This window comes from Lepus europaeus, chromosome 8 (genome assembly GCF_033115175.1).
Source record: "Lepus europaeus isolate LE1 chromosome 8, mLepTim1.pri, whole genome shotgun sequence".
Lineage (NCBI taxonomy): Eukaryota > Metazoa > Chordata > Mammalia > Lagomorpha > Leporidae > Lepus > Lepus europaeus.
The window spans coordinates 94598803-94613823 of record NC_084834.1 but is presented as its reverse complement, the minus strand read 5'-3'; the positions used below and the strand labels follow the sequence as shown (position 1 = coordinate 94613823).

At 44.6% G+C, this 15021-nt stretch overlaps 1 protein-coding gene across 1 annotated transcript in view; it reads right to left on the bottom strand.

Annotated features, from left to right (window-relative positions):
• Positions 1–4332: 4332 nt before the first annotated feature.
• The window catches only part of HPSE (heparanase), a 39503-nt gene continuing 28814 nt past the window's right edge, over positions 4333–15021 (bottom strand). The window contains exons 9-12 of the mRNA XM_062198557.1: positions 13935–14049; positions 12306–12424; positions 10344–10490; positions 4333–5900 (exon numbers count right to left, since the gene is read on the bottom strand). Coding sequence (XP_062054541.1) covers positions 5741–5900; positions 10344–10490; positions 12306–12424; positions 13935–14049 — 541 coding nt within the window. The 3' untranslated portion in view covers positions 4333–5740. The remainder of the gene's footprint in view (positions 5901–10343; positions 10491–12305; positions 12425–13934; positions 14050–15021) is intronic.

Below are 15021 nucleotides of genomic sequence, written 5' to 3'. Positions count from 1 at the left end.
ATAGTAGTATTTTTGAGAAAAGATACAGAGCACAAGCAGCAAAGGGAAAAGACTCATGGGAATGGATGTCTGGAGGAAATGGTGCAAACTTCCACAGGTTCCCTCTCGGATTCACACAGGACAGAACTTCATTCCTCCAACAGCAAATTGTAACAAGTATGAAATTTCACCCCAGGGAAGCTCATTAGCGACTCAGTGCCCGGTATTTATTTATTTACCAAACCAGGGACTGATCACATAGGCAGCCTCTGCCGGGCATGGACCAAAGTTCCAGGTTCCGAGAGGAAAAGCAGACGTTCAGCATGCACCATGTTGTTGGTAAAACAGTTCCGGCCCAGGGATCAGGTTTCTCAGTTCCAGGAAAGGTAAGAACTCCATCAAAATTTCAGTACCTGGATGCCGACCAGGGACCAATTTTGCAAGCAGACTTCCTAGACAGTGGTCTCGGGCTTGTTGTGTTCATTCCTTTCTGTATAAAAACATTGTACAAACACAGTGTAACCTGAAATGCAGTGTAGTTACAAAGCTCAGTGCAAGAGTTACTGCCCTGCTGTACAAAACACACTTTAAGATAAATTTTCTGACCTCCATCTGCTTGAGGCTGTTATGATAGTGAGAAGATGGAAGTCCTTGACATCCTGCTTGCAGATAGTTCTTGTGAAAATAAAAGTGCTCCAAAGGTGAGACAGATCAGTGGCGTCCTGAAGCTTGCTTATTCCAACCGCTTCTGCAACTTTTTTTTTCTCAAGATTTATTTATTTATTTATATGAAAGGTAGAGTTGGAGAGAGAGAGAGAGAGAATCTTCCATCCACTGGTTCACTCCCCAAATGGCTGCAAAGGCCAGAGCTGTGCCAATCCGAAGCCAGGAGCCAGGAGCCCACATGAGTGCAGGGGCCCAAGCACCTGGGCCATCTTCTACTGCTTTCCCAGGCCATAGCAGAGAGCTGGATCAAAAATGGAGCAGCTGGAACTCAAACTGGCATCCATATAGGATGACAGCACTGCAGGCGGCAGCTTTACTCACTGTGCTACAGCACTGGCTCCAGAAGATATTTTTTCTCTCATTAAAGTACTAATAGGGTGCTGGCACTGTGGCATAGAGGGTAAAGCTGCTTCCCACAATGCTGGCATCCCATATGGGGGCTGGTTTGTGTTCTGGCTGCTCCGCTTCTGATCCAGCTCCCTGCTAATGGCCTGGGAAAGCTGTGGGGGGATGGTCCAAGTGTTTGAGCCCCTTTCTCCCATGTGGGAAACCCGGATGAGGTTCCTGACTTAGGTCTGGCCCAGCACTGGCCATTGCGGCCATCTGGGAAGTGAACCAGCAAATGGAAGAACTGTCATTCTTCTGTCCCTCTCATTCTCTCTTTCAAAATAAATAAATAAATCGTTTTTAAAAAGTACTAATAAGGGCTGGTGTTGTGGTATAGCTTGTAAAGCTGCCACCTGTGATGCCGGCATCCCATATGGGCACTGGTTCGAGTCCTGGCTGCTCCACTTCCAGTCCAGTTCCCTTCTGTTGTGCCTGGGAAAGCAGTGGAAGATGGGCCAAGTGCTTGGGTCCCTGCTACTCATGTGGGAGACCTGGAAGAAGCTCCTGGCTTTGGTCTGATGCAGCCCTGGCTGATGCAGCATTTGGGGTATGAACCAGCAGATGGAAGAGCTCTGCATCTTTCTGGTCTCTCCTTCTCTCTCTGTAACTCTTTCAAATAAATCAATCTTTTAAGCAGATACTACTAGAACTTTTTGTCTATTTTATGGCATTTCTTTTTCTTTTTTTCTTTTTATTCGTATCACAATAATTTTCATACCTTTCTCATTTTGACTGTGAACTCCTTAAACTCAGAGACTGTAAATATCACAATATTTATTGAATTCTTTCATCATGAAAGTGCAGGATACTTCAAGGAGAAAAAGTTCTATTCTCAAGAGGCACACAGACTAGAGAGGAAAATATTGCTATTTTCCCAATGATTCTCAATTCTCTAATGCCACCTCTGTGTCCTACAACTCCACTTAATCCTGACACAAAGAGCCTGGCATTATCACAGACCCCATAAATTAAGGAGTGAGTCCCATAAGACTTCCCCCACTTCTGACACCAGCCACAGATGGAATCCCCAGGTTACCTGCATTTCTTCCTGGCTGAATACAACTATTAGGGTCCCGTGACCCTTGCTAAGGTTTAATAATTCCCTAGTGACTCACCATACTCAAGAAAGCCCTACACATAGGAGTTTGTTATATAAAGGATGCAAACCAATAACCAGATGGAGAGGTATGTAGGGCAAGGTGCTGAAGGGTCCCAAATACAGGAGTTTCTATCCCCATGGAGTTAGAGTGTGCCACCCTCCCGATGCATGGTCACCAACCCAGCAAGCTCTGCTAAGTTTGTAATTCAAAAGATTTTGAGGCTTCATTGCATGGGCATGGTTCATGAAACCGCTGGCCATTGGCGATTGAACTCAATCTCTGGCCTCCCTTTCTGCTCTGAGACTAGGAGTGGGACTGAGAGTTCACAGTCTCTTCTCTCATGGGTTGCCAGCACTTCTCTCGAAATGATCTGAGGGCCCACCTTGAGTCATCTCATGAGCATAAGCTCAGGTGTGATTGCAGAGGGTTCCTTATGAATAACAACATACAGTCCTATTATCTAGAAAATCCCAAAGATTTCTAGGGTGCTATGCCAGGAATCAGTGGCAAAGACCAAATGTGTGTATTTTTTGTTATGCCACAAGCTCCCAAGGTACCAGGAAGACTAGGCCACTGTCTCCCCAGGAAGTAACATTACAAGAAGATAAAAGACCCAGAAATTTGAAGGTCCCTCTACTTCATAATACATAGGGACAAACAGGGGATACCTGGCCCTGAAAAGATTTTATTACATTCCAAAAAGTTAGCTTTGAGTGCCCAGAATCCTTTCCCATCCTGTCTCCTATAAGCAAGGGGTTTTCTCCCTCTTTTTAAGAAGTGTGGGGGAGACAGCTGCTGCTTTCTCCTGCATAGAAGCAAAGGAAATCCACTTTTCTCCATTCTTCGTCTGTGGTGAGATTCTGAAGTTTGTTTTTATAGGAACCGACTTTCACTACACTGCCCTGGAATAAGAACTGGGGTGAGGGGAACCGTGTATATCCCTTTTACATGACCAATAATAAGCTGTCTCTGATTTAAACACCTTGTGTTCATATTCAGGATGAATATGCACAGAGGGTACAGGAGCAAACGGGGAAGAGGCATCCAGTTCAGACTTCCTGGCCCAAGAGGAGCTGCAGAATTCAGTGTACGTGGAGAGTGACAAGAGGTCCAAGAAATAGGCAGGTGCGGGGTTCTGGGGGAACTTGCTGGCCCCTAAGAACTGGGGAGCCATTTAAGAACTTTAAGCAAAGTCAGGGTGAAAGATGAAGTGATTATTAAAATAATACAAGCGAGAAATTAATCTCTGAATTTACGAAGCGGTAGAAGGGCCAGGGAAAAGGGAAGCAGAGTGGACAGGACTTCTACCCTGATGGACCTGTCAGAGGAGGTAGCAGACGGTGTGAGTTCCTCATGGTCTCTTTTCCTCACGGTCAAATCTTTATCGTGGGGGAGGCTGAAAGGACACATAAAGGAGGAATAAACAAAGTGGCGCATAAACACAAGTCCTCCTGTAGGTTTGCACTTTACTGAAAGAACAACCAGGGCCAGGCATCTGGCCTGCTGGTTAGCATGCAGCCTGCAATGCCCATGTCCTAGCCTGGAGTGTCCTGAGTTCAAGTCCTGCCTCTGCTCCTGACCCCCGCTTCCTGCCAGCGTGGACTCTGCAGGAGAGTAGGGATGACTCGGGTGATTGGGCTCCTGCTACCCACATGGGTTTCTGGCTTCCGGGGTTTGGCAAAAGTTGGGGGCCATTGTGGGCATTTGGGAAATACCTCAGTGGATAGGAGCTCTGTCTGTCTGTCTTGTCTCATTCTGTCTCTCTGCCTCTCAAATTTTAAGAATAATCATTTATGCCAGCGCCATGGCTCAATAGGCTAATCCTCCGCCTGCGGCACCGGCACCCTGGGTTCTAGTCCTGGTTGGAACGCTAGATTCTGTCCCAGTTGCTCCTCTTCCAGGCCAGCTCTCTGCTGTGGCCTGGGAAGGCAGTGGAGATGGCCCAAGTCCTTGGGCCCTACACCCCATGGGAGACCAGGAGAAGCACCTGGCTCCTGGCTTCGGATCAGCGTGGTGCGCCGGCTGCAGCGGCCATTGGGGGTGAACCAACAGAAAAGGAAGACCTTTCTCTCTGTCTCTCTCTCACTGTCCATTCTGCCTGTCAAAAAAAAAAATGAATAATCATTTAGCATTAGGGTTATAAAAATCACTTTATTTCAAGTGTGAAAATATAAGAAATGTATATAAACTTTAATGGCACTGAAGCATCCAAAGTTTAAGTTCTAGCTTTATGAATGTACTTAAATTTAATTGAGACAATATTTGTAGCAGGCATAAATATAAAGAATATTAATCCTTAAGAGGACTCAAATGCAGGAGAATACAATACATCCTGTCAACGCTGGAAAGCACAGAAATGTCAAGTTCAGTGCTGTAGACTCTCCAGCCTCTCTGCTGTCTACCAGAGAATGGTATGGGGGACCATTCCAGCAACCTCCGTGCTGTTGGCAGTGACTGTGGAAATGGCCACATGACCCATTCATGACCAATGAGACATGAAGAGAGCTTTGCTGGGAGAACCTGAGAATGAGTCCAAGTTGAAGGAGACACAGAAGTGACAGCTCAACCTCTTCCCTGGGTGGCTGCCAGGTCTCCGTGGGGCTGTGGGACACCTTCCGCCACCCTGCTGCCTCTGGTAACGAAGCCAGCACTAAACCAGGCAGAGCTCAGAGAGGGGAAGAACACCGGGGCTTGGTTCCACTTGGGACCACCATGCTGCTGGCGCCTGCCCCAGTTGAATACAGGATTACAAAGTTCCTTATTGTTTAATCCCATGAACAAGGGTTTCCTGTTACTTGCAGCCAAAACTTCCCAACTGAAACAAGAACCAAAGGTGGCGAAAAGCTGACAGATGCTTCTCAGGTATTGGATGTTTTCTAAATGCCTCTTCCTGAGAAACCCGTATCTGCAGTCGTATTTTTATTTCATTTGCAGTAGGCATAATTCTTCCCTCTGAATTGTCATTAACCATTTTGAAACCATCGCACGTAACCATCTGTACTCACGTGACTACTGCTGACACAGGACAGAGGGCAGAGGAGCAGCAGCAAATAGGTAGTTTCTCTCTTACAACCAGTCTCCAGGACGTGGCTACAAACCTCTTCCCACGGGAGACCACAGAGGTGTCACATATAAAGTGTCACATAAAGTGAAGAATCTGACATCTTCCAATAGGGTTTGTTTTTAAAATAAAAACAACTAATCACTTTTTGAAAACTAACATAGCAAACCCTTCACCTACTTGCCTCCTGGCTGTCCTGGGTGCAGTTGTGTACATTTTTATAATCTCAAATAAAAATAGCACACGCACAGTGCTGAGTGTAGTGGTTGGTATTATTAGCTATTATTATCGGCAGTGTTCTACTTAGAGGGAGAGTGTTCTAGATTTAGAGAGTCTAAATCTAGCGCCGAGAGTGTCCCAAGGCCTCCGAAGCGCCCACTTGTTGGTTTGTAATCCCTCTACAGCTTCCTCTAGCATGAGTTTTGCTTTCCCCAGATCAATGCATTTGAATGCATTCAGTCTCAGGGCTAACACATGCCTTTCATTGTCAGATGCAAGCAGCGACCTTGGCATTTCTTATCACAAAAAACCCATAGGAGAAAGGTGGCAAGCCCAGTGAACTTCCTGGGCGGAGAGGTTTTTCTGTCAATACTGGCAGGGTTTGGTCATCCACCATCCTCAGAGTTTGGCCGTTGAGTTGGACAGATCTGTAAAGGGAAAGGTGGAAGTGAGTTAGCCAGATCGTGCCAGTCCCCTGCCCCCTGTGAAAGTCCAGATATTTTTTTCAGAACCAAACTGTCTTTGTGTGGCAGCCTATATTGTGTAACTTGTATTTCAACACTATGTCAGTTAGGTACTTGATCTAGATGATCTTTTTTTTTTTTTTTTTAAAGATTTTATTATTTATTTGAGAGGTAGAGTTACAGACAGAGGGAGAGAGAGACAGAAAGGTTTTTGATCTGTTGGTTCACTCCCCAAATCAAATGGCCGCAAACGCTAGACCTGTGCTGATCCAGTCAGGAGCCAACAGCTTCTTCCGGGTCTCCCATAGGTACAGAGGCCCAAGCACTTGGGCCACCTTCCATTGTTTTACCAGGCACAGTAGAGAGCTGGATCAGAAGTAGAGCAGCCAGGACATGAACCTGTGCCCATATGGGATGCTGGTGTTGCAGGCGGAGGCTCAGTCCACTACACCACAGCACAGGGCAATCTAGATGATCTTTAAACTACAACCATAGGGTGGAGTGGTTGCGACAGAGACCACATGAGCCACAATGCTTGAAATATTTACTATCTGGCCCCCTGCAGAAAAGGAAACACAAGTAATCTATCTTAGGCAATATGATGGCAGGATAAAAAGGTTAAACACAGTCCAACTTCTGGAGCTGTGGTAATTTTCTTTGATGACACATAATTGAGAATCTTTTTATATAAGAGATAACATGTGAAGCAGAACATACATTTCATTAATTTAACATACAAATAGCAGTGGAAGCCAGGAGCCAGGAACTCTATCTGGGTTTCCCATGTGGGCAACAGGGGTTCAAGTACTTGGGCCATATTCTGCTGCTTTCCCAGACACATTAGCAGGGAGCTGGATCAGAAGCAGAGCAGCCAGAACTCAAATGACCATCTGATCTGGAATGCCAGCTTAACCTGCTGCCCCATATTGCTGGCCTCTTCTATTTTCTTTTTTTAGATTTTATTTATTTATTTGAGAGCTAGAGTTATAGACAGTGAGAGGTAGAGACAGAGAGAGAGAGGTCTTCATTCTGTTGGTTCACTCCCTAAATGGCCAGAGCTGTGCTGATCTGAAGCCAGGAGCCAGGAGCTTCTTCCTGGTCTCCCACAAGGGTGTAGGGGCCCAAGCACTTGGGCCATCTTCTACTGCTTTCCCAGGCCATAGCAGAGAGCTGGATGGGAAGAGGAGCAACCAGAACTAGAACCAGCACCCATATGGGATGCCAGCACCACAGGTGGAGGATTAACCTACTGTGCCACAGCACCAGCCCCTGCATATTTTCTTAAAACTTGATTCTTTTTCCCTTAATACATCTCACCTTGGCTCACACTACTCAACATACACTCACTACATCATTTTAATGGCTGCACGGGATTCTATGGTGTGAGTATATTAGCTTATTTACCTGATCTTCTAATAGTAGAGATTTTGTTTCTGTGTGGCATTATTATATGCTTTTCATTCTTAAAGATCTCTTACACCTGGTCCCCACCAAGTATCAGCAAGCAGAAAAACTGGTTTCCCTTTAACTTTGGATGGAAGCTCCTCTTCTGGGTTCTGTAACTTAAGATGTACTAATACTACCCCGAGAAGCCAACAAGCCTTCAATGCTGTTATACTCAGAACCACATAGTGTGGGTATTTTTTTTTTAAATCACACCAATTTCTAGATGGGGGAGGGGGTGCAATTCCATGACAATGATTGAGAAACCACAAACAAAAATATGTCTTGAGAATATCTCTAAATGACAGTAGGAACAGTCTGTCCTGGGTTATTTAGAACCTTGCAGGAGTACACACACAGTTTCATAAATGTTTCTGGAGGAGATACTTTGCAATTTTGGAGGGCGTTTTGGAGAGGGTGTTTATAAGGCTATCTGATCACTGTGAATCGTTGTGGGTAAGGTGAGGAACATGGTTAGATACTACTCTACATGTTGCTTGGTTTAATCAGCTATAAACAGATCTTTAAATATGCCACAAGGATACTGAGTGTGAGCTGAGGGTATGCTGATTATCTCCACATAAGGCTGGGAAATGAGAACAGGGTTTCATTTGGCGGAAGCATTGTGTTTCATATTTTGAAGTCAGTAACATGATGATAAAGAAACAGAAGACATGTTGGTCAACGTGCAGATGAAACAAAGTTTTAAGGAATTAGCAAGCAACAAATTGGGGGTACTGGGGATGCTAGGCAAAATATATTGGAGAGAAATATAAAATACTGCTCTTGTATGAAAATACATTTGCTTAAACAGTTACTGGGGCTGATGTGGTGGTCCACAGATTATGCTGCTGCTGCTGAGATACTGGCATCCTGGATGGGTGCTGATGGGAGTCCCAGCTGCTCCACTGGCAACCTAGCTCCCTGCTAATGCACCTGGGAAAGCAGTGAAGATGGCCCGAGTACTCGGGTCCCTGATACGCACATGGGAGACCCAGATGAAGCTCCTGGCTCCTGGCTTTGGCCTGGCCAGCCCTGGCTGTTGCTGACATTTGAAGAATGAACCAGCAGATGGAAGCTCTCTCTTGCTGCCTCTCTCGCTGCCTCTCTCAATCTTTCTCTCTCTCTCTCTCCCTCTCTTTTCTCCCTCTCTCTAACTCTGCCTTTCAAATAAATAAAATAAATCTTAAAAAACACAAAAAAATTATGATGCAGGGCCCTCTATAGGCAGGACACAAGTTGTTCAAATGAAAAATAATTTAAAAATGACCATTGTTTAACTTTCTGCAGTCATTATTAATATGAGCAAGTATATAGCTCACATATTCATTCTACTTTTTATGGGGTGATATTTTTTGCCAAAAAAATTTTTCTTTGAGGGACAGCAAGAGCAAGAGTGAAAGCGAGAGAAAGTCTATTCATCTGGTTCATTCCCCAAATACACACAATTGCTGGGGCTAGGCCAGCCAGGAGCAGGAAACCAGGAACTCAGTCCAGGTCTCCCACATGGGTGGCAGGGCCCCAGTTACTAGGACCACCAACTGCTGCCTCCCAGGGTCTGCATCGGCAGGAAGCTGGAGCTTACAAGGGTAAGACACTGAATAGAGAAGATTATCTATCACCCAAAGGTGCATTGTTTACAAGAGAGAAAAAGGAAAATGGCTACATATGCCATGATATTTATTAAAAATATGCAACCCATTGACAATATCCACAAAGGCCAGTATGCAGAGGCACTTGGGCAACTCCTAGACACTTCCTTTTCCTATGAGAGGCTCTATGATTATAGAATAGTGAAATAAAGCATGGAAGGGGGCAGAATTAAGGAGTGTTACCCATTGTTAATAATTCAGGGGACAGGCGTTGGCTCCCATGCTAATGGCCACTGAGAATATCCGCCACGTAGCATTTGAAAAGAGGGTAGGAGAGGGTGTGAGAATTTTCTAGTCTTCATTTATTAAGTTCCAATAATTTGAGAACACTCATGATGGCAACAATAAGTTCCCTCTAACACACTCTGGACAAGACCCTTGCAGTGTTTATATGCCTCACTTTTATAAGATGTCTTCAGTGGTTGGGTTATTGTTTGTTTGTTTGTTTTGTTTTTTTGACAGGCAGAGTTAGATAGTGAGAGAGGGAGACAGAGAGAAAGGTCTTCCTTCCGTTAGTTCACCCCGGAAATGGCCACTATGGCTGGTGCGCTGTGCCGATCCGAAGCCAGGAGCCAGGTGCTTCCTCCTGGTCTCCCATGCGGGTGCAGGGCCCAAGTACTTGGGCCACCCTCCACTGCCTTCCCGGTCCACAGCAGAGAGCTGGACTGGAAGAGGAGCAACTGGGACAGAATCCGGCACTCCAACTGGGACTAGAACCCAGGGTGCCGGCGCCACAGGTGCCAGCCTCAGTGGTTGGGTTTTAAAACCAAAATGCATTAGAACCAACTTCAAATAATCCACCTAGAAGTACATTTCTTGACATTTCCCCCTTATTCTAACAAATAAAAAATTAATGCTGTAAGATAATCATATCCAGTTCATATGGTAAAGTATTTTACACCAATACCATCACACATCCCCTTAATAACAATTACATAGGCATGATTTGTTTTAGTAATTGTGTTACCAAGGAATTTTAAGTCTTTTTAGGGCTATTAATCTAGACATATTAAGTAGATCTTGATATTTCAAGTTATTTTTAAATGTAAGCCGGTCTCTAAGATAACTCCTAGTGTGTGTTCATATCCTTCTTCTTTGGACCCTCAAAAAGGGTTACACTTGTGTTAATAAGTATTCATACATTTGTGTTAATATACTTGTATTCATAAGTATCATACATATATTTCCTAAATATTAAGGACTATTAAAACTTGAAATGACTGACTTGTTTTTTATTCCCTACTAAAACTCTATTCCAATCAACACCAATAAAAGTGCTGAAAGTTTGATATGAAGAGGAAAAGTCACTTACTTGGAGAGTAATCCATCAGGGCCCGAAGGCTTCAGAAGGTATTTATCTACTTGTTTGTTAAATAAATGAGATGGTAACAGCAAGCGCTTGGTGACATTGTGGAGGTTCAAGGCATACAGAGTTAGATCGCCTTCTTTATACCTTGGGCTAAAAGCAAATAGGTTAACTCAGGAAAAAATCCTTGCCTAATCTAGGCAGTAAAGAGCTCTATTGCAAAGATCACCCCAGTTCTCAGCACAAGGACAATGGCCCTGTTAGCACTCTCCATCACGGGTGACAATAGATCACCCACACAATAAAAAACCCACCCTTCCCCTTCCCATCATCTGAGGTCATGGCTGCTTTGCCAGGCTGAGCAGCTAGCAAGCCAGCTCAACCCCACATCCAAACATGGGTAAAACGTGACTTTTGTGGGTTCATGTGAATTCAAATGACAGACTGTGCAAACAGGGGCTTGTCCTGGACTTACAAAAGACTGAAACAAATAAGAAAGGTAAAATCTATTGATACTTTTCAGAAAGCATCCATTCAAAGCATCCTCCTCCTCCTTCCTTGTGGGGCTCACAGTTCAGAGTTCCCACCCAGCTGCCAGAAATGGGAAGTGGCAGATGACTTTGAAACCTGGAATTAGTATTTTTGCATCTTTCTATCAGGATGGACACTATCAAAGATGGACACTAAGAAGAAGAGAAAAATCTCTGGGATTTTGGAATACTTTTTGCTACTTAAAGTCAGAGCATGGGGCTACAAAAATCTCATGACTTCTCAACTCCAAAAATTATGGTTGCAACTTTTGAAAATAAAATTGTTACTGTTCCCTTTCTTCTTCCCTACCCCTCCTTTGCCTTCTTTTCCTTTATTGAATTTATCAGGAATGATGCAAGAAAGTAAATATGAAGGCATTTCTAAAGTTCTTGGAGGGCCGGCACTGTGGCATAGCGGGTAAAACAACCACCTGCAGTGCTGGCATCCCAAATGGGCACCAGTTCGAGTCCTGGCTGCTCCACTTCCAGTCCAGCTCTGTACTATGGCCTGGGAAAGCAGTAGAATATGGCCCAAACCCTTGTACCTGCATGGAGGACCTGGAAGAAGCTCCTGGCTCTGAATTGGTCTAGGTCTGGCCATTGGGGCCACTTGGGGAGTGAACCAGTGGATGGAAGACCACCACCCCGGCCTCTCTGCAACTCTGCCTTTCAGATAAAAAATAAATAAGTCTTTTTTAAAAAAGCAGCAAATCCTTCCACACAATGCTATTTAAAAAAGAAAAAGTTCATATAATTATTGATTCACATTAATTCATTTATATTCATTCATAGTTTAATGACTGCATTATTCATATTTTTTTATTTGACAGATAGAGTTAGATAGTGAGAGAGAGAGAGAGAGAGAGAGAGACAGAAAGAAAGATCTTCCTTCCGTTGGCTCACACTCCAAGTGGCCGCTATGGCTGGCATGCTGCGCTGATCCGAAGCCAGGAGCCAGGTGCCTCTTCCTGGTCTCCCATGTGGGTACTGGGGCCCAAGCACCTGGGCCATCCTCCACTGCCTTCCCGGGCCACCGCAGAGAGCTGGACTGGAAGAGGAGCAACCAGGACTAAAATCCGACACCCATATGGGATGCCAGCGCCACAGGCGGAGAATTAGCCAAGTGAGCCACAGCGCCGGCCCCTCATTATTCATATTTAAATAGCTACTTTTTATATTTGTACTATTCTTATTAAAAATCAGTAGAAATCTTTGCTGGACTGCAAATGCCTATATTTGAGCCAAAACAATTTTTTTTAGTTAAACTTTGGTATCATATCACTATAAATAAAAAATAAAAGGAACAAAGAACAAACAAGGACAATGATACACCTTACACCCACAGTATATAGACAGAGGCAGCACAGTGTTCAAGTGGGAAGTTAATGTGCTTATTAATAAAAACTTCTCAACTGGTAAGGTCATGTTTCCTACTTACTGGTTGATGTTTGTGCAATGAAGGTAAACTCGAAGTTTGCCTCTCTCTGGGCCTTTCACACTTGCCATTAACACGGTGCTGCCCACCAGTTTCTTGAACAGAAGAGAGAGCCAATAATCCTGGTTGTGATGGTTGGAGAGGGGAGGAAAAAATTTATATTATTGTTATTTAAAACTTATCTTTACTTATTACCTCATTTAACAAGACCAGTGGACAGCAAATAGTTATCCTACAAGGGATGTGACTGGTAACCCAGGGGTATTTAAATAGGATTCGCCTTTTTAATTTTAATGTTTATTTTTTGGTGCATGAGACCACCATGACTCTGAGGGCCCGATCTCGTTCATTCCTTTCATGCCTGGGAGTCCATGTTTCCATAATTCAGAGAACCACAGTTAGGAGGAGAGACACCCCAAGAATGCAATTCATTGCATAGAGAATTTAAATATTCTTGGTTGTCTTTCATTCAAGAATTAAAGCAAAGCTCCAAGCAGCACCTTTAAATGCATATACTCATAAAGACACAAAGACCAGTTTTTGAAATAAAACTTCTAAGGGACAAGTTCCTTATAGCTGTACTAATAAAGCCACGTCAACAAGAGACAGGCTCACATTCTGTGCATCACGTGCTTCCTGACGGAAACTCACGTCACCTATGAAGAATTCTCGCAAAAATCAAACAAACAAAACAACCCTGAGTAAGTTCAGGCTTCTACATATAACCACCGGTGTGCAGGAAAGATGGGGGAGGAAGGCCAGGCCAAATGATAGCACACGAATACATTTAGTAAAATCGAGAATACGGGAGACACTGAAGAACAAATTGCCTACTTCCCTAAATTAATAAATGCCAAGGGAAAAAACAGAGAGTAATTTAAAGTTGAACAGATTTAGGAGACCTATCAGCCAAATGGAATATACGGACGTTGTTTGGATTCTGACTCGCATAAGCAAACCATTCACAATATTTTAGACAATGAGGAAAATGTGAAATGCTGACTCAATGTAAAGATTCAAATAATTCCCCTGTGCATTATACTTAAATGCCATTTCATGCTATAAAATCAAGGTCTTATTTCTTTGGGCTACATCTGTATTATCCCAGTTTTTATACAAATGTATCCGTCAGCTGGATTTTTTGATACAAGTTCTACTTCCTGATTTAGCACCAGATGCAGTTGGAAGTAGAGTGCAAATGAGACTTTATTCATAAATATCTTGTAGGTTATTAACAAAATAATTCTTAAAGACTTTAAAAATAGATACATGATACTGTGTCATTTTCAGATTGAATAAATGATGCTTTCATGACACACAGTTCTGAAGCTTTGGATACTGTAGGCAATCTTTGATTTATTTTGTAAAACATCTTTAAGGCAAGTTTGTTATGAGTAATAAAAAAGAATCCAGACCACACCCTAAATGGCCCACACGTAAACGGTATTCCTAGCTCTTGATTCCTCCTCTTAAAACACCAAGAGGTTGCAACGGACGCTCTCCAAGATTTCTTCCCTCCCGTCATCTCAGGGTCTCAGCTACTTCTTGAGCGGACTGTCACAGGGAGCCACACCAGGGGCCCTGTGTGTACCTTAATCTACTCACGGCAAGAGGAAACTAACGGCCACTCACAGGCAAAGGGACGAAGTTTCTGTCCACCAACTGGTAGTTTCCGGCTCCGAAGAGCGCTTGCCGCATCACCACCTCCACGCCCATGCGAGCCGCCACACCCAGTTTATCCAGCCACCTGGGACAGAGCGAGACCCAAGGAAAGTCATTCCGTTCCAATCACACACACACTACCATGAGCTTTGCATCTCTTGGAGAGGAATTAACAGCAAACGGGAAGAGTGGCCTTAGTAAGAAGCACGCCCATCAAGTGCATGGTGAGTGGGAGTAGGTGCAGAATCCTCGCCTTCTCGTCGTCCCCCACTTTGTCATAACCGCAAACCCTAGAACCCCGCTGAGATGCCGGGGGAGCCTCTGCAGGGTGAGGCACCTTCCACAAAGCAGCGCAGCCACAGCCTCACCCCTACACACCATTCCTCACCCCTGGTCCCCTTCCCCTGCACGTGGGGTGAGGGCTGAAGAAAAGCTGCCGTCAGCAACGGTGGAAACGGGAAAGAAGCTGCATCACACCTCAACCACTGCCTGCACCTCCGCCCTGGAGCATCCTCTAACCCCCTGCCGCGCACCCTGAACACCTCCCTCCCTTTCTCTACTCCTCACGCTTGCAGGAGCGGAGAGGAGTTGTGCTTTAATTGGGGTTTCTAGGAATGAGGATGCGAGGGGAAGGAGAAACGCTTTCCAAACGCGTTCCACCTGAGGCTGCGGAGCTATAGCTTGAGACTGTAACAGTTACTGAATGGAAGTCGTTGACACCGAGGTGAAACTTTGTGTCTCAATGAGGTAGGTCTTTCAACTCAGGGATGGCGCTCCTGGGGTGACCTCCTACCGCAGGCTCTGAGCTTTGTGAGAAGGGAGGAGCACAGGCCCCTACACTAAGTATCCTGCTCAGAGCCAAAGCTCTAGATGCTTCCTCTTTTAGGGCAAGGATGTCCTGGCACATCAGTAGCCCATAACGGAGGAACAGATTCTCTCCAACAGTTCCTTTTTAGACTAAGTCATTTGGGACACCTGTTGAAGGTATCCAACAAGCTGTAACTAATCATTATCTAGCCAAATCCCACTTCTGGGGCTAAGGCGCAGATACCGGCGA